The 24,158-nt window shown below is 52.1% G+C and overlaps 1 protein-coding gene across 3 annotated transcripts in view; it reads left to right on the top strand.

Annotated features, from left to right (window-relative positions):
* SH3PXD2A (SH3 and PX domains 2A) overlaps positions 1 to 24,158 on the top strand; it is a 242,582-nt gene that overhangs the window by 111,929 nt on the left and 106,495 nt on the right. For all 3 annotated transcript variants that reach the window (XM_047824949.1, XM_047824947.1, XM_047824948.1), the window contains exons 4-5: positions 8,612 to 8,688; positions 18,796 to 18,887. In XM_047824949.1, coding sequence (XP_047680905.1) covers positions 8,612 to 8,688; positions 18,796 to 18,887 — 169 coding nt within the window. The remainder of the gene's footprint in view (positions 1 to 8,611; positions 8,689 to 18,795; positions 18,888 to 24,158) is intronic.

Raw genomic sequence — 24,158 nt, 5'->3', positions numbered from 1 at the left:
AATCTCTGCCTCTGTTGTGTGTTCTGTTCTCTGCTCTCTGCTCTCTGCATTAGACTAATGGAAGAGCGTCCCAAAGGAGAGAAATGGGAGCTGCGTGGGAGACACAGTGTTTTTAGGGGGCGGGGGTTTGAATAAGGAAAGGTTGCTACAGGCTGAAGGGAGCTAGTGTCTGGCCTCGGGTGGGGAAGATAAGTGACAGAGGGTGCCAGGGAAACACTATACTGCTCAGATCCCAAGCAGCCAGTGAGGAGGTGGGCGGGACCAGGCTGTACGCCCACCCCCCATGCTACCCCACCTACGTGACCTTGGATTGTCAGCTCATAAGACATCCCATTTGCTCAACGTTTGTGATGGGCTGGGCTCCGTGTTAAACGATTTTGTACATCAGTTCATAGACTCCTCCCAATAATCCTCTGAGTTAGGCATTACTGTGCCCATTTTGCATTTTGAGGAAACTGAGATTCAAATAGGTTGGGACTTGTCCCATATCACACAACAGTAAATGGCAGGGCCAGATGTACTAATCAGGAACCTCTCGGTGACAAGGACTAGATCCATCTCAATCTGGTGTAAGAAAAATGGGGAAGTTTATTGGCTCATGTAATTGAAAACTTCAAGGGTAGTGGTTTCAGGCATGGCTGGATGTAGGTGACCAAATGGTGTATCTCTCTAGCTCTCAGCTTTGCTTTCTTTGGCAATTTCATTCCCAGACAAGCTGTCCCAAATGGTGGTGGCGATTTGCAAAGATATTTCCTAGCAACTTGGGGTTTACAGTGTGTGAGTTAACAGCTCCTGAGGAAAAAGTACTTCTCTTTCTGGTAGTTCCAGAAAAAGTCCCAGGCCGATTCTCCTTGGACCAGTTTGGGTCACACGCCCATGGCTGGACTATACAGACTGGTAATTCCAGGTGTTTGGGGTGAAGTGAGCCCCACTGAACTCACACAGCCTGAGAATGAAGGAGGGATTGTTCCTCAGAAGAAGCTCAGGACACTGCAGTACAGACGCTCGCAGGCAAACCCACAGATGCCTGCCATGCGAGACTCTAAGCCAGAGCTGTGGGGTGGAAGCTAATTATTCCTTTTCTTCCCTACAGGCATTGCCTGCGTCTTATCACTCTGTCTTAGTCTGGTCGGGCTGCTGTAACAAAAAACACACAGACTGGGTGGCTGATAAACCACAGAAACTTATTTCCGACACTTCTGGAAGCTGGAAGTCTGAGACCAGGGTGTTCGGGTGGGGGTCTGGTTGCAGATTTCTCACTGTGTCCTCACATGATGGAGACCACAGGGAGTCTGTGGGCGTGTCTTTTATAAAAGAACTAATCCCATTTGTGAGGGCTCTGCCTCCAAAACCATCTCACTCCCCAAAGGCCCCATGTCCAATATCATCACATTGGGCATTAGGATTTCAACATGAATTTTGAAGGGCTCAAACATTCAGACCATAGCACACCCCATGAGCATACATACATGTCACTTTTTGCAGGGGTGGGGATTCCTCCAATAACCTTTTCATCTTCTCTCCCCAAATTGGTTTGGCAAAGAAGAGGCTCTCCTGGGTGCCGCATCAGCCAGCAGAGCCAGAGAGGACCCCCTTTCCACTCAGTCGGCTCTCTGACCCACAGAGCTTGCCTGCCCGCTGACAGCTCCAGAGACTCTCCACCCACTCTCTCCAGACAATCCTCTGACCTTCCTGAGGGTATCAGACAACACCACATGCATGGCACTCGCTCAGTGCCAGGGATTGCCAGGGACAGAGGGAGTATAGAAAGTTATCCCTGCCCTCAGGGTGACTGCGGTCGTTTAGGGATACAAGACTGTCATGAGTCAGGACAACTCTGTAGACGTCGCCATAACCCCCTGTAGCGGGTTGAAGAGCGGCCCCTATGTCCACATCCTAACCCCCAAACCTGTGAGTATGACTTCATTTGGAGAAAGGGTCTTTGCAGATGTCAAGTTGAGGATCTGGAGATGAGATCATCCTGACTTTAGGGTGCGCCTGAACCCAAAGGCAGGTGTCCTTATTGAAGAAAGTCACAGGCAGGTTTGAGACACAGATGGAGGAGAGGAGGCCGTGTGAAGACAGAGGCAGAGACCAGAGTGAGGTGGCCACATGCCAAAGAATGTCTGGAGCCCCCGAAAGCTGGAAGAGCCAAGCATGGATTGTCCCCTAAAGCCTTAGGGGGAGTATAGCCTTGCTGGCACTTTCAGACCTCTGGCCTCAGACCTGGGGGAGAATATATTCTGTTGTTTTAAGCTACCAACTTTATGGTAATTTGTTACAGCCACCCTGGGAGACTAATGCACCCCTTCCCTTTTTGTCCTTAGATCCAATTAGATGGGTGGGAGCGTTGTTCATGGAGAATGAGGCCTCTGCACCATGCGCTCTGGGGCCTCTGGGCCTGCTGTGGCTTCTCCTGTTTCTAAGGCCAGTCCCCTGTGATGGTCCAGGTTCTCTGGACGGCCGTGAAGGGGGAGGGTTGAGAGCATCTGCACCCTGGGAGGCCAGCGTGGCCTATGTATCTAGGGAACCCCTAGGGAAGGTGAGAGGGGGCCCTGGGATGGTGACTCCCTGACAAATTCTCCAGGACAGCAGAGATCAGGGGCAAGAGTGGGGTGACTGCCAGAGGGTCCTAGAGGCTGACTAAGGAGGGCAAGACAGACATTCAAGGAAGGCTTCATAGAGGAGGCCTTGGGATGGAGAAGGAGGCCCAAGGCACTTCAAAGAACACCAGACTCCTTTCTGTGGCTTATAACACAGCTACACGGCCTCTCTTTAGTCTTTCAACTTTGCTCTGTAGTTGCCTCTGGCTGAGCACTCTTGCCCCAGAACCTTACATGACTGGCTCCCTCTCCTCAAAGTCTCCACCGAACTTTCCTGACCACTAGCTGAATTCTCCTGCCCCCTAGGCAGGCCCCTTCCCATTACCCTTTTTATTCTTTTTTAGAGATGGGAGGAGACACATATGTGTAACCAAACTACTTACTAGATATGAAAATTGTATCCTGTGTCCCGTCCATGCACATCCTGTCCCCAATCTAAATGTAAACACCTTGAGAGCAGGGCCCTGTCTGTCTTGTTCACTGCGGTCTTAGCACCTGGAGCATCAAGATGGTGATGGAGGGATGGGTGGCACTCCAGGTGGCAGAAAAAGCAAGGAAGAGGGGGTCGTTTGAGGAAGTATACGTGCTCACATACACACTGTGAATCTTGACGAGGAGAGGCTGCCAAGATTACATCAGTTTGGACAGACCAAAAGAGGCCCTGAGACTAGTAGTCCTTTCCTATTACTTCTGGAGACTACGCTCTCAAATTGCCCTCCATACAATGGGTACTTGCCCATCTGTAGGAACACATACCCGGTTCATGGAAATTGCCAGACTCTTCATGGCTGAGCCATGTCCTCATCTCTCAACTTCTTGAAACAGTTCATTCTGCAGAAGCAAGTGCCAATTACTAAGACCCATCAAGTACCACTGAGATGCCTCATTATATGCATAGTGTCCTGGGCGGGAGGAAGAAATCCCTCTGCCACCCAAGCATGGGGACCTTCCTGAGTCAAGGCCCCAGCTGTGTGTCCTGGCTCAGAGTGGACACTGCCGATGAGAAGGTCAGGCGACACGGGGGATTGGGGCAAAGATTGATCTCCCTCGGGTGATGCCCACTGACTTGTGGCGGATACCCACCCAACCAGAGCAGGGGTGGGGGGATAGGAAGGACAGGGAGGTTTGCTGTTTCAGGGAGCTCTTTCTTTCCAAAGTCCACGAGACACTGGTTCCCGCTCCTTCCCACTTTGCTGGTTCGTTCACTGGGTCATTTGTATCTGGTAGGCAGAGACCTTGGGAGGACCGCTTGTATGTGGTGTACCATGGCGTGTCCCACCGTCTGTGGTTATGGCTTACGTAGTTCTCAGTCATCCGCCAAGGCGGCTGATCCCTAGACCATAGCAGAGCACCTAGCATGGAGGAAATGTTAGTGATGCTCCCATCACACGCAGAGTAAAATCCTAAGTCCTCACCATGGCTCTCAAGGCCTCACTTGATTGGACCCCAAAGACCTCTCTGGATTCATTGCCTTCTGTCTCCCTCTTACTATGTCAGCTGTAAAATCCCAGGTTGAAATCTCAACTTAGCCACTTAGTGGCTGTGTGACTTTGGACAGTCCTCTCTGAGCCAACATCCCCTGTGCAAGGTAGGGATAATAAAATTACTTGCTTCAAAGTCATTGTGGGGATTAAGTGAGAGAACCCAATGAAAACCTCTTAGCCTGTGCCCAGCACGTAGTAAGCACTTGGCTACTATTACCGCTTGTCTCGCCCCTCCTCTGCCCCTCTCAATTCCACCATGCCCGCTGTGCAAATCTTAGGACTTCTAGAGGGAGCAGCCATGGAGCCACAGCCCTTTGGTCTCCAGATGAGAATCCAGAGGAACCTGCTTCAGGGTCATGCAGCCAGCCTGTGGCCCAGGCAGAACTTGAACCCAGGATTCCTGCCAAGGCCCCTGCTCCTTCTGGTCCCACCTCCTCAGCCCAGCCCAGAGAAGCAGCAGCAACAGGGACCTACACTTATGTGCTTGGACCCTGTCAGGCTCGACAACTTTCTTCTCCACTTTCAGGAGTGAGTTATGTCTTGAGGTCTATTTTATGCCCTGTGTGTAATCTTCCTTACGATGCTTATCATATTTCTGGGGCAGTATCTGCATGGCTTTGAAGACTCTGGCAGGAGCTATAAACGGGCTGAATTACATTTACAAGAGGCCTTCAATGCCCTGTGGTCTCGGCTTCCTTAATGGGGATTTTCCTCCTGCTCCTTTTTTTCTCTCTCCCTTTTAATACAGTCACCGGTTTGGCTTTCCAAGTGCGGTTTGGATTCCTAACAGAGAAGTCAAGACCATAGAATCCCTTCCAGATCTTCCCTCCCTCTTTCCCCCTCCTACCCTCTGCCGCTTGTGCCAAAGCCCCAAGAAAAGAAAACGTTGCTCCTGTCAGGATTTCAGCGGGAAGGAGAGAAACCCTGTTGGGATTCCAAAAAATCAGCCGGGAAATGGCTTGTACAGAAACTCTCCTCTGACTCTGCACCTGAGCAACAGACCCACAATCTTTGTGAAGGGTCCCAGAGGCACGGTGGCCTCATTTGCAGGGAGTGGGCATGAGGGGCAAGGTGGGGGTCCTGTACTCATGTGAGTGGGAGCCCACCTACCTCCCCACCTCACCTACCCCCATCCCCCCTTCTGCCAGTCTTCTGCACCGTGTGGAGGCCTTAACTTTTCCTCAACTATTTGCTTTTTGGCGGTTCTGTCTGCAGCTGGATCAAGTGATCTCTGCAGGTGATCTTATGTGATCTGTGTATCTTATGTATCTGTGTATCTCAGGGGTACCAGACTCAGGGGTTTGGCCAGCCTTGAGAGGGGCTTGTTTGGAGACGGAGGGATTTTGTCTGCCATCTTTTCCCTTTCCTTTCTGTCCCTTGCCAGGATGAGAAAGGGCAGGAGTGCTATTTTTGGAGGATGGATAAGTCATGTTTCATCTCCTTTCAAAGGAGCGCATGGCAGAGCCAGGTCCGTGGGCCCGGGTCCCTACTGTGGTCTCTCCTTTGGTTTTCTGTGCTGCATAGACGAGTCCTCCAGGTTCCTGCGAGCTACCATTTGACCACTGGCGTCACTGGGACTGCGCGATCTCCAGCTCTTGATGTATGAGGTTCAGGTAGAAGGCTCAGAAACCCTGACCCAGGGAGTTCTGTCGTTTTGTCAGTCCCGAGAGCAGGCCTCCTCACGCTATGCGTTTATTTGCACATGTTGTCCCCATGGCTGTACGCATATGCTCCCGCAGCACGCAGGCAATAAAGCGACAGGCAACCAAAAAAGGGTAGGAGGCACAGAGGCCAGGAATACCAGATCTGTGACATCTTCCTCCAAGGAAAAGAAGCTGTCTCCAGTGTCTTGATAAATCATGTTTTATCTCCTTTCAAAAGGAACACGTGGCAAAGCCGATTTATCTTGATGACATTGTCCAGTCTGCACAGCATCGTCCCTCTGACGGGGAGATGGCCTGTCTGCCTGGCTTCGGAGAGGAAGGGAGGAAAGAGAGCTTGAGGGACAGTCCAGGAGAGGGAAGTGAATGGGCCAGCAAGTACCTATGGGGCACCTGCTGTATGCAAAGCCTGTATGCAAAGGGTGTGGGTGCCAAGGGGAGGAAGGAGGTAGTCACATCTGATGTGGGGGGATGAGGGGCCCAAATGGGAAGCAAGTCACACATGATAAAATGACTTAGATGCTCCCCGGTCCGACTGGAGCAGGGCTGGTGACCAGTACTTCTGGTGGCCAGGAACTCAGGCTCTAGCCTTCCGAGGTCCACTGCCCTTGACCTCTGTCTCTGGAGGCTGCTCATGGGAAGGACTGGGAACTTTGCTGTAGCCACAGGAGCGTACTCGGCGGGAAGTGCCAGAGATGTCCTGGCACTCTCAGATGTTCACAAGCAGGAAGTTAGTGACAAATACCCCTCACCCTCAGTTGGGATACCTCTGAGGTGTAGTCCATATTATCCCCAACAGACCTGAGCTGTGGCTACCCATAGGGGTGAACTGGCTGGGCAATTCTTCCTTCCCTTCCCTGTCTTCCCTTCCACTCCCCTCCTGCTATCTTCTGGGATCTGCTCCCAAATAAACCACTTACATGCCTCATCTCTGGGTGCCACCGGGGAAACAACTTAAACCAAGGCAATGCTTCGTACTTCCCTGGGGCCCGGATAGAAGAAACTCAAGTGGATTGACATGCAGTCTGTGTATCTGTTCACATGAAATGGCAATTATCTTAATTAGAACTCCTTTAACGCAAGTGTAAAACTCCATCTCCAATTAGTTTAAAAAATGATTTTATTGCTTCATACATGTGAAAAGTACCAGGTAGACCTTGGGTTCCAAACAGCTATATCCAGCTTTCAAATGATGTCAAAGGAATCTGCTGTTCTTCTCTTTGCTCTGCTTTTGAACCATTCGGGAAGCATTTACTGAGCCCCTATTTCGTTCCAGGCACAGATCCTTTCTCTCAGTAGGTTTCCTTCTCGGACAGTAATAAATATGGCCACTAGAAGCTTCAGGCTTTCATCCTGCCAGCTTAGCAACTGTGGGAGAAAAAAAGCCTCCAGCAGAAGTCTCAGGGCTGACCCTCATTGGCCCAGATGGGGTCCCCTGCCCATCTCTGAGCCAATCACTGTGATTCTGGTTGGCTGGGCTGGGTCACAGCCCAGTAGGCTGGGCCTACTCTTGTTGCCAGGGGGTGTGGTTAGAAAACCCCAGGGACCGGGAATGGAGGAGGGAGGCTCTCCAGAGGGAAACTGGGCAGACTTGAACAACAGATGTTTGTTACAGCCATGGGCTGGGTTGTGTGTATCCTAGGATGTGTCAGGCCCCTGATGGAAGGGGGCTCACATGTATCTGTAACACACAGCAGAATGAGGTGAGTAACTTAGGAATGGACAAAGTATGTGGATGTTCTGGAAAGAGGAAGTTGCTCCTAGCTCAGCTAATCAAGGAACGCCTTCTAAAAAGGGGACACTGGGGGTGCCTGGGTGGCTCAGTCAATTAGGCGTCAGACTCTTGGTTTCAGCTCAGGTCATGATCTCATGGTTCGTGAGTTCAAGCCCCACATCGGGCTTCGCGCTGACAGTGTAGCCTGCTTGGGATTCTCTCTGTCCCTCCCTCTCTGTCCCTCCCCAGCTCATGCTATCTTTTCTCTCTCTCTCTCTCTCTCTCTCTCTCTCTCTCTCTGTGTGTGTGTGTGTGTGTGTGTGTCTCAAAATAAATAAACTTTAAAAACAATGAAAGGGGCATTGACTCAACATCGATGGCCATGGGGCATAGAAATGTTATCTGTGTCAGGACTTGAAAGTCAGACCAAGAAGATCAAACTCTGAACTGAACCGGCTGAAAAGGACTATACATTGATCTGGTTGTTAAAATTGAATTGAGCAAGCTCAGAAGAGCCTGCTGGGAAAGTCTGAGGGGCTGGCCTTTCCTGTAAGCCTTGCCCACACCTGCAGAGGGGTGTACCAGCCCATCTGCATAGTGGCCTGCACTGTTGGAGGCTGTGTGTACAGAGAGGCTGGAGAAAAGTCAGGCTGGGGCAGCTGTGCTCCCTTGGCATTGGCCTGTGCCCGCCCTGGAAATAGCCACCCACCTAAACTAAGAATAGGAATTCCTGCCTGACTGGCAGGAAGGAATGCTGATTTCTCAAGGAGGGATGGGCTTGAAAACCAAACATGGCGTGTGGGTTGGGCCGTCCTTTGTATTTATTTGTGAGGTCACTTGGGAGCCACACCCATGTCAGGGCATCGATTCTGCCATTAGACCCAGACAAGGTGATTTGGCCAAGATGGCAGCCTCTGGGGCTGCTCCTGGGCCCCAGAGGTCCTGGGCCCTCAGCCTCGGGCGCCTCCTACCCCCTGGGAGAGGTGACTGCTCCTCTCTTGTTTTCTTGACAATGGGCAGAGGTGGTGGCACTTGGTAGCCAGCTAAAATGCTGAGAAGCTGAGGGAGAGGGGAATGAGTGTAGGTGGCCCAGGTCCCATGGCAGCCTTCCCCAGAATCAACCAGCTCACGAGCGTGTGTCTCTTCCAGGCAAAATCCTCTTCCGGAGAAGCCACATCCGGGACGTAGCTGTGAAGAGGCTGAAGCCCATCGACGAGTACTGCCGGGTAAGGGTGCGTCTGCAGGCGGGGAGGGGCTGGTCCGTCTGCCAGAGAGTCTGTCCATCTGTGAAGGAGAGCCATCTGTATAAAACTCTTGGCTGTGGTTTAGCAGATGCATCCTGACACCTGGCATTTCTTGGCCAGAGGGGTGGGTATGACTGTCCCTCAGGGAGGGGTCGCTCGTGACTGGGCCACCCCCTGGAGCACTTGGGCCTTGGGATCACAGCTGAGACTTCTTTTGGGACATGTCCATGTTTACAAAACACTATTTTAAATCACTTCCACCCGCTCGGGAGCTCAGTTAAGGGGTCTCCTGCTGAAGGGATTCTGTATGGGACTTTTTGCTTGACACAGGAGAACTGTTTCTGTGAATTCCTTTCAGGACGTTGTTGGAACCAATTCTGAGTTCAATAGTATCTGAAATATCAGAAATGCATATTTGTTTATTCACAGAAGTGTTGATGGTCACGGATGTTTGTGCACACGTTTTTATCGATGCAAGCGCTCACTCTCACAGACACACAGGTGCATGTGCGCAGATGCCTCAAAACAGCCACTGCCAGGGGCGCCTGGGTGTCATTCAGTTGAGCGTCTGACTCTTGGTTTCACCTCAGGTCATGATTTCACGGTTTTGTGAGTTCAAGCCCCTGCATTGGGCTCTGTACTGGCAGTGTGGAACCTCCTTGGGATTCTCTCTCTCTCTCTCTCTCTCTCTCTCTCTCTCCCTACTCTGCTCCTGCTGTCTCTGTCTCTCTCAAAATAAATAAATAAATAAACTTAAAAAAAAAAAAAAACAGACAATGCCAAAGAACAGATGGGAGAGTGACCACGGGGTCATGAAACAGAGCCCCTTCCTCTTTCCACTTTGATTAGAGCCTAGGATCCCGGCAGCGAAAACGGCCTGGGCACCAGACCTCTGGACAGCGAGGCTGCCTGGGTTCAAAACCCTCACTAAGCTGCATGAACTTGGGCAAGTCACTTAACTTTCCAGAGCCTCAATTTTCACATCTGTGTAATAGGGAGGAGGACAGTGGCTCCACAGACGGTAGTCGTGGGGATGAAAGGAGCAGGCACAGGCCAGGCACCAGCACAGTGTCCAGGAGAGAGGAGGCATTCAGGAGACGCTAGCTTTTGATGATTATTATTAAAAGGCGTAAACAATACACTGTTACCACTGGCTTTGATGGAAATGGGACTTCTTAGTTCAGTGAAACTTGTGGAGTCTGACTCAAGACCCTTGAGGAGAAGCAAGTATGGGATAGTTGCAATGCTGGCATTAGGACGGGAAGAGCTGGGATCAAATCCCACTACCCCCCACTAGCTCTGTGACTCTGGGCGAGTTACTTTACTTCTCTGAGTCCCGGTTGCCTCCTCTGGAAACCAGGGTAAAGGCAACTCTTGCAGAGTTCACGAAAGGCGCTGCATAAGAGAATATGTATCATAGTGTTTGTCACTTCTGAAATGCTCTGTCCCTGCACGGAATTGTTGCTGCACAGTCCCTTGATGCACTAGTGTTTTACGATTCAGAAACACTACGTTTGGCAATAAAAATGTTTAAATAAGAATCAAGTTGCTAAAGGTATTAACTGGTGTCCCCAAGCCCATAGGAAGACGAACACTCCCATATAGTCTCCATCAACCCAGGTTTCCATTTTGTGACTGTCCCAATTATACTCGGTCACACTGTCTGCCTTAACCTAAAGAGAATTCCCGCTGATGAATTGTCTGACACGAGAAGCTCCTCTTCTTCGGATCAATATTCATTTTTCTCTTTAAAGAGCATTTGCCATTTCCAGTTCAGTTGATGGCTGCCGCCCGAGCTTTTATTTCTCTTTATTCCTCTCCCAAGAAGTTAAATAAATGGGCAAAGCTAATGGAGGAGGGGGCAGAGGGGGGGAGGCCTCTCCCAGCTGGGGATTTATGGCTCACATCAGCCTCAGCCTCCTGGAGCTGGTGGAGCCCGAGGCATCTGCAGTGGAAATGCCATATCCTAGGCCATCCGGAGGAGGAAACTGATAACATCTTATCTCCTGGGATCAGGCTTTGAACAGGACTCCTGAATCAGGATGATAGTCAGGGGGGGCTCTGGGGCCCCAGTGGTGCCCAGTTGGTGGCCAGGGGAGCCATTTAAGTGGAGTCTGCAAGAGGAGGGGCCTCCTAACCTGATTAGCACAGAGCCAGGCAGCAAGGAGGAATGTCATGGGTTCACCAAGCAGCCAGCCATCTCACAGGCTGTAATTTACTCTGAGAATGGGGGGGGGGGGGGGGGGGGGGAGGGGGGGAGGGAGGGGGGTGGCGGAGGAGGGAGGGGGAGGGCAGTGCAGAAGTGGCCTTTAATTCTTCGAAACTAGAAAGCTGGGGCCTGTGGTATGATTGTCTGAGACCTTGGAATGACCTTGGAATCATCATTAGGGATAGATAAGCCAGCAACGGTCCATGGCCACTGCCACCCAGCGTCATGCTTCACAGCTCTGCCTCCCGATTGTCCATTCTGTGGCCACTCAGGATCCGAGTGTCACTCCTCATCACTGGCCCCCACCATGAATTCCATGGTCAGTGCCATGTGCAGTCTGCTGCATGGCCAGCCGTTCCCTCGTTCATGTCTGTCCCTGGACACACTGCTGGGAACCTCTGGGATTTTTGTTTCCAGTTTCCATATGCAGCTTTGCTTGGCTGGGAAGCATCTTCCTTGGACTGCTGGCCAACGTGGGCTCCCAGTCTGGGATTTGCTGGGCATTCAGATGCACCCAAAACTGTGAAGCTGGCTCTGTGCACAGAGCAGCCAGCTCCTGTGCCAGGACTCAGACGCGGAAAGTCTGACCGCGCAGTAGACCTCCCCAGACTTCGGGCTCCCTGCCCTCGCCGGCCAGCCAGTCCCTCTGCCCAATGGTGGTTTCACAGCCCAAATCTCAGTGTTAATTTTAAACATATATGGGGCAGATTGGATGAGCGTCACGGAAAATTGACCGAGCACCAGTCGGGTGATTGTTTTATGTGGCACTTGAGGGCTGGGTGTCTATCAAGAGGGGTTCCAAAGGCATTTCTTTAGCTCCATAAATTAATTTAATGGGCAACATGGTTATGCGGTTAATATTTAATGATCCTGTGGCCTCAAAACGTCGAAGACTTTCATCTCACTAACAAGCGAGAGCTATACTTTAGGGGCTCCGACTAACAGTTTTATAAGTGACTCCATTTACCCCATTCCTGCGTGTGAAATACATGTTTGCAGTGTTTGTCTAGGGGATAAAATAAATATCCCAGGGCAGGCGGTGGGGTGGGGGGCAGGGAGAGAGAGTGTTTGAGAACGATCAACTCACCCTTTGCCATGGTAATGACGTTTATACAAGTCTCCATTTCCTGGTGGGTGCAACTAGAATTTTTTTTTGCTGCCCAAAAAGCTGAGATTGCTTCTATTATTCCGCCATCCAAGATAGACTTGTTTTCAGGATCAATGGTTTTCTTTGTGGGAGGGATGAAGGGTTGGTTGTAGTCAGACTGGGGGAGGGGGACAAGGCAGGATCTCCCCTGAAGAGGTAAAGATCTCCACATGTGATCCTCCACATCTATCAGACTCATTCATTTTTATTCCCACTTCCCAGATTTGAAAACTGAGGCTATTTCTGGGACGTGGTTCTTAGTCCCAGGCATCTCCCTCCCACCATGCCTAGCCCATCGTTGGCTCTCACCTTAATAAAGAGGAAGGTTCATGTCCCAACCAAAACACATGCCTTTAAGAAGCACCGAGACTTCCTGGTATACTCAGTCCTAGATACAGGGAGACTTTGTTCTTATGGGCCCCATTCTAAGGGCTAGCCTGGGTCAGGAGTGTTGCTGATGGGGACACGGAGGCAGAGAGCGAAGATTGATCTGTTCCTGCCTCCCACGTGGGCTGGTACTCTGGGGGAACCCAACTGGTAGAATATCTCCATCTCCACAGGCCCAGATAGACCCAGGCAAAGCATTTCCAGCCTGGGATAAAGCTGATTACGTCCCTTTCTCCTTGAAGACCCTCAGGGGAGCCCCATTGCCCACAAGAACCTCTGGGCGCTTGGCTGGGCCCTCTGTGGGCTCGTTCTAAGTGCTGCTCAGGCCTCAGCACCTGCCTCTCCTCAAGGCTCTGCAGGCCAGTCCGCCAGAGGTGCAGCCATTCCCAACTGGCCAGAGTCCCTTAGGCTGCCACGCCCAGGCCTTGCTAGTCCTTTTCCTGCAGATGCATTCAGCTCCCATGATGCCCCTCCTAGAAGCCTCCTGACTCCCCAGGGAAAGCCAACCACCCTTGCTGTTCCACTCCCCAGAAAACTCTGTGCCTGCTTCCATGCAGCACACCTATCCTCTGTAAGAGGGTGATTTCTGTGTGTCCACCTTCTCTGGACCGGGAGCAACTGGAGGGCCACATCTGTTATCTTTGTGTCTTCAGTAACAAGCAGGAAGCCTGGCTTCGTGTGGGTGTCCATACAGTATCTGATGATAAAATGCAAGGATCACACACAAGCAGAGGAAACCTGTGAGGACGGTGACATGTCCCCGAAGCCCCAATGTACTAGGATCCCTTGTGAAATGGCTTAAATGCTACGAATTAGATGCTGTTTCCATTTCAGAAGGATTTGCGGCTACACCCTTCAAAAAGAGAACTCCTGCGTTTGATTCAGAGAAGTTCTGTGAGCTCCCAGCTTCCTAGACAGGGATCCAGGAGGAACATTCCAGGCAGGCTAGAGGCAGCCCAGGGGTGGGGATGGGGGCAGAGAGTGGGCGTGTGGCCAGATGGGCAGGACTCCAGCTCCCTGTGTCACACCCCCACCCGGCCCTAAGTCCCTGGGCTTTTACCCAGAAGATTTACATTGATAAGAAATCAAATGATGCCCCTGGGGCACCTGGGTGGCTCAGTCAGTTAAGTGTCCAACTCTTGATTTTGACTCAGGTCATGATCTCACGGTTATGAGATTGATCCCTGCATCAGGCTCCACTCTCAGGCGTCAGGCTCCACGCTGAGCTTAAGATGCTCTCCTTCTCTCCCTCTACCCCTCTGCCCTGCTCATACACTCTCTCTCTGAAATTAAAAAAAGAAATCAAAATGATGCTCCTAAAAAGAGGAAAATGTTTGATCCCATGGAAATAGCAGGGCATCCACAGTTGTTTTGCCAAATGCAGAAGTTTGTTTTTTGTCCTTGGGCAGACATTACCCAGAGTGGCAAGCTTCATGGAAGGGAGTCATTGGGTCATTTCAAAGCGGGTCTGAGTTCAGTCTGCCTGGGGCCCCCTCGCATGCCACTGCACTTGAAAAACCAGGCTTGTGGCCGCAGCATCTGGGTGGAGGTCTCAGAGGCATGCAGTGCAGCCACCCTCTCCCTTATCTGAATCCGTGTCTTGTAGAATGATGACATGGTACCAAATGGTGGCCCAGGTCACTGGCTCCCAGAAAATGGTCGGGACAGGCCAGGAGCTGGAGACCTCAGGGCAGTTTAGGACTGGGGAAGGGAGGCACTGGAGGGACGGGCTGGTGGCACACCTGGATGGCTCTTCAGCACGTCTTCACTGGTCTCCCCCATTCCTAGGCACCCCCTGCCCTTGACTCCTTCCGTTGCCTTGTTTCTCCATATCTGCTCTCAGCTAGTTCACGGACCCCCTGGACCACAGGATGGCAAGGTCAAAAAGGGACTGATTTCAGCTCAACCGACATTGGACAGGGGCCTGCATACTCTAAGCAGCCCCACAGGGCACTGCCCCCTCCCTGGGTGCCGAGGGCTGTGAGGTCATAGTCATTCCAGCTCTTCCCACCTAACCTGAATCAGAGTCCTATTAGAAAGGCTCAGTCAGGGGGCGCCTGGGTGGCTCAGTCGGTTAAGCGTCCAACTCCGGCTCAGGTCACAATCTCGCACTTTGTGAGTTCGAGCCCCGTGTCAGGCTCTGTGCTGACAGCTCAGAGCTGGAGCCTACCTCAAATTCTGTTTCCCTCTCTCTCTGTCCCTACTCCCGCTCATGCATGCGCTCTTTCTCTGTCTCTGTCTCTCTGTCTCTGTCTCTGTCTCTCTCTCACACACACACACACACAGAATAAATAAATAAACATTAAAAAAAACTTTAGGGGCACCTGGGTGGCTCAGTCAGTTAAGCATCTGACCTCAGCTCAGGTCATGATCTCACAGTTCATGGGTTTGAGCCCCTCATCAGGCTCTGTGCTGACAGCTTGGAGCCTAGAGCCTGCTTCAGATTCTGTCTCCCTCTCTCTCTCTCTCTCTCTCTCTCTCTCTCTGCCCCTCTTCCACTTGCTTGCCCTCTCTCTCTCTCTCTCAAAAATATACATTAAAAAACTTTTTAAAAATTTACAAAAAATTTAAAAAAAAGGAAAGTCTCAGTCACATAGAATGATAGGTCAGACACCGAATTCACTAATAACGGTGCTGTTTGTAGTGCTGGAGCCACAGACTGTTAGAGATGGAAGAAACTTCAGAATGTCTGTAGCCTGGATTTGTCCCAGCTGTGTTTGATGGGCTGTCAGTAGGAATCGTTGGAGGACCTGCTCCACGGTCAGAGACCTGTGGGTAGTGCTGGAGGCAGTACTAGATCCGGACGGAGCACAGGCTCTGGACTCAGATGGCCCAATTGAAAATTCTGCTACTTACTGGCTGTGCAGCCTTGAGAAATCACTTAACCTCTGTGCTTTAGTTGCTTCTCCTTAAAATTGAAATCATAGTCATACCCATCTCTTAGAGTTAATGTGATGATTACATGAGCCAATCCTTCAGCATGCCATGATTATCAGTAAATGCTGATCTGAACAAAGCTCTACAGGTTTCTTCCCTGCAGGACTTCTCAGAGCCTTTGCTATACTAATGAACATGTTGATCTCTAAGACCAAGGTGGGCCATCTACAAGGCACGATTTCACTTGTACCCACAGAATCACTCTACCTCACCCAACAGGTTTTCCTTGAGATAGTTTGAGATTCCAGAGTTAGTCTGCTTTATCCTAGAAGAAATGACAACCAGAGAGGTGAGGTGAGCTGCCCAAGGTCATGGGCAAGTATATAAGGGCAGGATTGGAATTAGAATTGAGGTCTCCTGACTCCCATTCCTGTGTTGTTTCTAGTATGCATCACTCCATTCATCTAGAGAACATAGCAGCAAAGACAACAGTACAACAACTAAAATTTACGGAGTGTTTACTCAGTGCCAGGCACTGTGCTAGGCTCCTCCTAGTTACAATCTCACCTAGCCTCCTAACAAATAGGTGCCATGTCATACCCATTGTACTGAGCTCAGAGAGGCCAGTAATGCATTCAGCACCACACAGCCCATGAATGGTAGAGCCAGGACTCAAACCCATGTCTGGGTGGCCCTGAGGCCCTGACTTAACCACCCATAGCATAAATCCTGAATGCCCAATGGCATTGGCATTTCAATGGCCTGGGTGGTGCCCTTGAAAATACCCATGTATGGCCCCCACCTGCTCCTCTCAGAATGGCTGGATTTGGGGGTTTCCCGGCTCTGGCAGTGATTGGCAGCCCAGGCCTCGGGGGCCAGACTGCTCAGCACCTAGCTCTCTTGCCAGATAATTTTGGCAGATCTGGGCTTGGCGGCAGGGCTGATGGAAGCTGGGCTGAGCTGGGAGCCTCTTGTCTGCCTGCAATCAGGATGAGCCCTCCATGCGGCTCCCTTCGGGGCTCTCTGTTCAGTCAAGATGCCACGGTGGTTCGACCAAAAGGCCTCTTTGTCTGAAGCCCTCACGGCCCACACGTCCTCTGGCCCCGGAATGCCGGTCTCTGTCGGCATGAAGAGCCCCTGTGTTCGCTGCTGGGGCGGCGCGAGCCGTGGCTGGCCAGGGGCTGCGCCGGGGGCGGGTGGCAGCGTGCTGAGCTGGGAGGGTGCTGGCGCTCCGGGCTCGCTGGAAGCCAGCCCTGGCTCCCTTCCCTCTTCCTTTCAGGGAGGTCACCCTGGCAGCGAGCGTGCACACAGCCTGGGTCCCTGGTAATGATTTCCCCCCTGCCCAGCCCAGCCCTTAAGTTCTCCTGCCAGGAGCCCTTGCTGTGCACAGGCCTGATCCCCCCCGCCCCGTCTCTTTCTGTCTCTGTCTCTCCGTATCAGTCTCCCTATGTCTCTGTATGTCTGTCTCTCCATCTGTCTCTGTCTCTTTGTCTCTCTCCCTGCATCTCTCTGTCTCTGTCTCTCTTTTTCTTTCTCTCGCCTTCCTCAGTTTATCTTTTCCCTTTCCCTCTACCCTTCCTGGGGGAGAAAACAGCACATGCCATGTATTTGAAATGAAAACCTGAACACTTTGGGGCAACTTGCACTGATTCTACCTCCTGAGCACAGGGCTTCATTCTGCACTTTAGCAGAATAGTCTCAGTGTCCCCGTCATAAACAAAGGCAGTGATGTCCACCTCCAGAACAAAATGGAGTGACACCTCGTCAGACATGCTCTTGCAAGGGCAGAAGCTGTGTCTGGCTCATCCCTGTGACACCGGACACAGCCCCATGTCCGGCACGCACTGAAAGGCCCTCCCTGTTTGTTGGATAATTGGAGTCAAGGGACTTAGGACGGTGCCTGAAGCATCGCAGTTGCCCATTACATGTTAATTTCCCTTCTTTCCTATTTCCTGGCTGCTCATGGGCGTGTGATCTGTTAGAGACCCTTGGAAAGCCCTGGCCTCTAGAAAGAACAGCTGTGAGTTGCAGAGTGTTACAGTCAGGTCTTGTCTCATCTTGCCCAGGTGTGGATATGATATCAAAAAGGGCCGTCATGCTGGGATGCCTACTGCTCGATGCCACACTTGAATGCTTTGCAATAACACCATCCCAAGTTTTCTTCTCCCTTCTCCTGGCTCTATCCCAGAGTTCCCTTGGCCCTGTCCCTCAGCCCTGCCTTGGGAGCAACCTCTCCCATCTGTTTGTGCTAAAGAATCGTTCCAGTGTCTTCTCTACATACTGAATCGAGTAGCCAGGAGCAGGGCTTCACCTGTCTTATGCTCCCCCGCGGCCTCCACGTTGTACTGGGGCAGGTCAGGGGTCCCGGGTGCCCCAGGCTGCAAGGTACGCAGTATGTGCTGGTCTGGTGTGCAACAGGAACTCTGATCACCTCTGACTGTGACTCCTCACTTTCCAGCAGCAGACTCTCAGCCCTGTTGGGGTGACAGGCTCACAGCTGGTGCATGCCCCTACCTGGACACTTACCCCTATACGGTGGCTGCGTTCTCCTCTCTGCCTGTCCAAATACTGCACATACCTCTTCGCTAGCTCATGGCCACTCTTCTAAGAAGCCTTTCCAACCCCTTCAGCTCATACCACTCTGCCAGGCATCCTAAACAAAGCCCTGCTGGACCAGACTGGTGGTCCCTCTCCCCTCATTTAGTGCGCTCAGGCCCCACGGAGCCACTATGCTTGGTCTCACCACCCTCACTTGACCAGTTAATTCTTACCCATCCTTCAGAACTCAGCTTCAGAGTCTTTCCTGAAACCGCCCCCCCTCCTCTCTGCTAATCTTCCTGGGTCCTATCAGATTCTGTCATAGCACCCTGTTGTGCTTGGTAGAATTATCCGCTTGTCATGAAATAATTAATTGTGCAGTCAGTATTTAGGGGCTGTGACTAGCAGCTGTGTCCAGAATGTGACTGGTGGGAGATGAGGCTGGTAGAATAAGCCCTTGGGTTGTCAGGCTAAGGATCTTGGACTGACTCTCTGGGCAGGAGGGAATCCTTCCAGGGTTTGTGCCGAATGACTGGCTTCCCAGGGCTCCGAGACCTAGGGCTCAATGGTCATTGTGATTTGCTTGGTTGGCTGGTTGTTTAGTTGGTGAACTGGCTAGTTGAATGGTTGGTTGGTCGAATTGTTGACTAGATGGTTGATAGATTATTTGGGGTTGGCTGATTATTTTTATTAGTTGACTAGTTGGTTAGTGGATTAACTGGCTGGTTGGCTAGTTGATGGGATGGATGAAGAGTTGTTTCATGTTAGCTGATTAGTTCAGTTGCTGATGAGTCATCTGGTTGGGTGGCTGGCTGCATGACAGTGTCTTCCGCGGCACAGGCCTGGAGCCTGTGCCGTCACCGTCAGACTGAATTGACCCTGCTTTTGACTTTCATCAGGCCTAATGCCCTTTCTTCCTATCTTTCCACAGGCACTTGTCCGACTGCCTCCCCACATTTCACAGTGTGATGAAGTCTTTCGGTTCTTTGAGGCCCGACCAGAGGATGTCAACCCCCCAAAAGAGTAAGTGGTAGCTCAGTCATCTCCTGTGTGCTTTGAGGTGTGGGCTAAAGCTGAGGGCAGGCTGGAGAGGCTCAGGATGTGGGCACACAAGGGAAGGGGGAGCTGGCAAGGCCAACCAGGCCGGGGAGAGATGGGCCAAAGGTATGAAGACCATTGTTCCCTGTTGCCCAAGCTTGCTCCTCATTTCCCTTTACCCCAGAGCTGACAAGTGGGGCTGTCTGTGCATTTGGGGGGCAGGTTTTCCTGCAAACTCTAGCTCACAGGTTACTGTAAGGAACAGATGAGATCAAAGAAAATATAATGGACCCTCTGTTCAGATGCCCAGGGTTAGCAGTCATTGCTCTTAATTATTGATGCTCCCAAGCTCCCAAATGAAATGTAGGCCTTCAGAGGGGGCAGGGGGAGGCATGTGCTGCCCAAGCTGAAAACTCACCCGCTGAATAACTCTTGGGCTAGTTTGTGATAGACATTAGTAGTCACGTTTACAGAGAAGGAAACTGAGGCCCAGTGAGGTTAGGTGATTTTCCCAAAGTCACACAACTGGTTGCAGATGTGACAGGCAGGAGGCTTGAACCCAACTCTTGGATTCCTAGTGGCCCAGTGCTGGCTGGTATTTCCATATTTAGAGAGGAATGGGGAACCAAGCAGATCTCCCTCTCTTCTCTCTGGAATCAGGTTGCTCTGGGTCTGGTGTTTAAGATGACCCACCCAGTCATGCTAGCTTCTCACATACATGACCAGACTCCATTGTGACGGCCACGCTCTCTTGCTCAGAACAGATCCTCACCAGAGTAGGTTCTCAGTAGAGAGAGAAATCTGGTTTCCGCCCAGGAGCAGATGAGCAGAAGAGGGCAAGCAGGGAAAATATTGGCCAGGGGAGAGGGTGGGGAGAGGACCAAAGGGGGTGCTGAGAGATCCCTTCGTTCAATAGCTTTTTTCCCCTAAAATCTTAAAGTACCAGGATGAGTGGCAGAGAGGCAGATGGGGTGGGTACAACAGAGGGAAAGGAAAGAAAGGTATGGAGGAATGATCTGGGACAGATGGGAAGAGGCAGGAGGCCATCTGGTGATGGGGAGGGGAAGCCTGAAGACAAGGGTGTGTGTCACATGGCTCCAGGGGCACTACTTACTGCATTTTCTGTGAGTGGCACCCACGGAGGTTGTAAAGTGCACAGCCTGCACACCCACACATGGCAGTCTTGCCTAAAGGGGCCCTTCTCTTTTCAGTCATACTATAAGACCAAGAGCCTAAAATGGCCTAGGCCCTTTTGGGGGCGAAAAAGCCACCCAGCCCAGAGGCTTGGCCCAACAAAAGCCACCTTCCTGATGGCTGCCGCGGGCTTAAGAAACAAGCAAATGCTACAATCCATCAGAAACCCATCGGTGACTTGTTCACAGGGTAGACTGGTTGAAAGCCACAGGGAATAGGATGTACAGTGTTGAGTTCACACCCCAACTCTGCTGCTTCCTAGCCACACAACTGCAAGGCAGCTCACTCATATGGCTTCCCTGAGCCCCATTTTTCTCATCAGTAAAATTCAGATGACATGAGGGCTGGGCAAGAGCTTTGTAAATGACAAAATGAGACAGAAATGTGTGTTCTCACCAGAGGGAGAAGCATCACTCTCACCATACCTACTATATGTCAGGCTCATAAGGGTTTATATATTCTCATCCCCACATTACAGATAAGGAAACAGAGACTCACAGCAGGAGCCTGAACTTGAACCCAGGTTTTTCTGGTTCAAACAGAGGCCTGTACTCTTTCCACCCTTCCCACCTGCCTCCTTGGTTTAGAAGGGGTCAGGGGGACCATGGCCCTGACACCTCTCAGTGCTCCTCTCTGTCCTCCCCTCTCTGTGCTCCTGCCCCAGCCCTCCTCACTCTCCCAGGACAGGAAGTCTCCTGAGGCGCCAACAGTGTCCCTGGTCTATCTGGCCCTGCTGCTCCCCTGCTGTGATGGTCTCACAGAGTCTCTCCTTCCTTTTCTGTTCTCTGTCCTTCCATGGGGAGAGAAGAGATGCCCCTCCTTAGGTGGTTGTCATTGGAGACACATGTCATTGTGTGCCCACAGGAGGGCAGAGGGATCGTTGCTGGTGGGTGAAGTAGCAGTTGCATCACCACAAAATCGCTGAGCCTGCCTTTGGTTCGTACTCCTAAGCCCATTCTCTGCCAGTCAGCTAAATAAATTGGTCCTGTTTCACCTCTCCATGGCAATAGTGCCCATCTCCAGAGAGCCCTCAAGGAAACTGGGCTTGGGGAGACAGTTGTGCATTGGGGGGGGGGGGGGGCAGTGGGCACGGCTTTGCAGAGCCAGGCTCTGGGGCCAGAGCCTGCTACTCAGGGTTCTATGATCTCCGGCCATTTGCTCAACCTCTCTGTATTTCTGTTTTCCCATCTCCAAAGCACGACGTAGAACTCATGGGACGGTGAAGAGGGCTTAGAGGGATACCAAGTGTAGGAAGATAACCTGGTCAGTGCTATTGGCTCGTAGGAAGTATTCAACAGTTTTATCCATGGAAGGTTGTAGAACAGAATGGAATGTGGTTCAGTGCACACTCCACCCTACAGATCACGGCCTGGCTTTTGCAGGAAGGGGTCATAAAGCATTTGCCTCCGAGTCACTATGGCAGTGGGGTTATCGGCCTCTTTCTCCAGGTGGTGATAGTCACCTGGGCTGGTTCACAGCCAGTCTGGCAAGAGATGGCCTGGAAGCCGTCCCATGTGAGACAGACCTGAGGCTCAGGAAGTAGGGTCAGCTATGGACAGACAGTTCTGAAGGGCTTCTCCTCCCCGGTCCCGCTCGGCCTCCAGGACCTGCCAAGAGACTCATGGTCCAGTCCACTCTGTGCTCGCCATAAGAGCCCAGACCTATAGGTGACCCTGGCCTGACAGGCTGACGATTTATCAGCCAAGTGCCTGCACCCCCCTCTCTGAGAGCTGCCTGCACCTTCCCAGACCGCAGTCCACCTCCCCCTCCGTCCTGAAACATAAACCCAGGATCAAGTAACAGTGTATTTTGACTCAGGGGCGACTGTAGAGTGGCTTATCAAATTATCAAAGCCTGTGGATTTAATTGGAATTTTGCAGATAACCCCCTGCCTCTTTCAAGTGTGCTGCCGCAGGGGCCCTCGAGCGTTCACAGGGCCTGGAGTGGGGCGACTGTGTCCCTTTTCCATCTTGCTGGAAAGACAAGGCTGCGGCAACCCAGCCTTGATGGGGGAGGTGGAGCAGAGGCCTGAGCCCCTGGGCTCTGATCCCCAGCCGCTCACTGGCTTCTCTGGGCGAGAGAAGGGTCCTTCCCCAAACTGCTAGACCACCAGCCCCACACAGAAAGGATGTTCCCTCTAGACACTTTAGGTGAGCCCGACACGGAGTGGCCAAAGCGGTGTCATGTCTTCATGCGGCCACTCCAGGAGGGCAGCTCTTGTCCTTCCTCCTCCTGTGAACACTGACATGCACTACTGCCTTGTCGGCCCCAAACCCCAGCGTTATTCTAGAGTCATCTCTTCCCGTCACACCCCTCCATCCACGTAGCGCATCAGGCGGGCACTGCCTTTGGAGTGTTTCCAGACTCTGACTACATCTCCCCGTCTTCCTGCTGCCACCTGGAACCGCACTGTCGCCGTTCCTCACACGGATTCTGCCTCCTGCCCAGCCTCCCTGCTTCTGTCCTTGCTCTCGATGGTCCCTATTCAACATCGCAGAAGGAGTGATGCATCAGACCATGCTGCTCCTCTGCTCCACATTCTGTTCCCTCACTGCAGTTACGGTCGCTCCCTCTCACGGGGATGTCAGTTCCGGGAGACTCGGAACTTGTACCTGTTCTCTTCATGCCGCATCCCCAGCGCCCAGAGCAGGTGCTCAGAAAACGCCTGCCAAAGGCAAAAACCCATCATCCAGACTTCATTATGTAGTCTTACACGGGAGATCGACTGCGACGTGATTTTACAGAGATCTAGGCCCAGAGAGGTGAAGTAGCTTACCGAGGGTCACCCAGCTGGCAAGCAGCAGGGCCAGGATTCAAACCCCAGGCAGGCTGGCTCCAGGCTGACACGTTTAACCATGGCCCTAACCCGTCACTCAGCTCATAGCTCCTAAGGTGTGCCACCTCCTCAGCAGCGCCCCCTCCTGGTCCCTTCCCAGCCAGGGCAGGTGGAGACGGGCCTTGGCCCCTTGAACAATTATTTTCTTTCCAAGGATGATGTGTTCTTGGAAAGCCAGCAGTTGAATAGGAACGTGCACGCGCACACACACACACACACACACACACACACACACACCTCTGTGTGTGTGTGTGTGTGTGTACGCGCGTACATGTGCACATAGACATGTGTATGCATGTGTGTCTTGATGGTGGGGCCAAAAGGAAAAGGAAGACATTAGCCTGATTGGTCACTTCGTCTGTACTCTGCATATTGTCTCATTTAAATCTCAGGCCACCCCTGAAGTCAGTACTATTATCCCTATTTAGCAGATATGGAAACAAAGGCCCTAGCTGTACATGGCATGCCCCAGGCCACATAGCTGAGAGGCAGGGGAGGCAGGCCTCGAACAGGTGTGCCTGGGAATAGGAGGCACCGTCCTGTCACCCCCACCCCACCAGTGGAGGGAGCTGAGCATATCTCCCCCCAGCCCATGGCCCCAGGGTAGGAGTGGGCAGGAGTGGGCAAGAGAAGCTAGTGATGATGTTTCTTAAGCTCCTCTCTGTGGATTCTAGAGCTGTGTGGCCGGCTTGGGGTAGGGACAGCCTTAGTCACCAAATACTAAAGGAGGCAGAGAAAGACACACCCCTGGAGCTCAAGGGCATTCAATGCAGGACGAATTCCAATTCCGGGTGGTCCTGAGCCTTAACTCTGACAACCAGTTGAGCCTGGCCTCCTGGAAGCTGTGCCTGGCACCCCTGCAGTGCCTGAGGTGACCCCTGGCTGTGCACGTGGCCTGCCCGGGCAGGCCTGGAGCCACACATGCTCTTCACAGACCTGCTGTGTGAGGACTGACACCCTGCTGGGCTGGGGGGCCAGGTGTCGCCTGGCCCGGCTTCCACAGGCACAGGAGGCCCCCAAGCAGTGGGGTCCCCGTGCTCTGATTCCCCTGTGGTGTCAGCGATGGCAAAGGGCAGCTAAGGCAGGCCTAGATGGCTTGGCGAGACTCAGGCCGAGGCAACCACATGACCCAACAAATGTCTCTTTTTACGAGTTTAAATTTTTATCCAGTTGAAAGAGTGAACCCAAAGGTTCTCAAAGGGACCTCTGCGAGGCCTGTCCGCAGA

The sequence above is a fragment of the Prionailurus viverrinus genome, chromosome D2 (assembly GCF_022837055.1).
Source record: "Prionailurus viverrinus isolate Anna chromosome D2, UM_Priviv_1.0, whole genome shotgun sequence".
NCBI lineage: Eukaryota > Metazoa > Chordata > Mammalia > Carnivora > Felidae > Prionailurus > Prionailurus viverrinus.
Note: the sequence above shows the minus strand (reverse complement) of the source record. Positions and strands in the feature narration are given on the sequence as shown.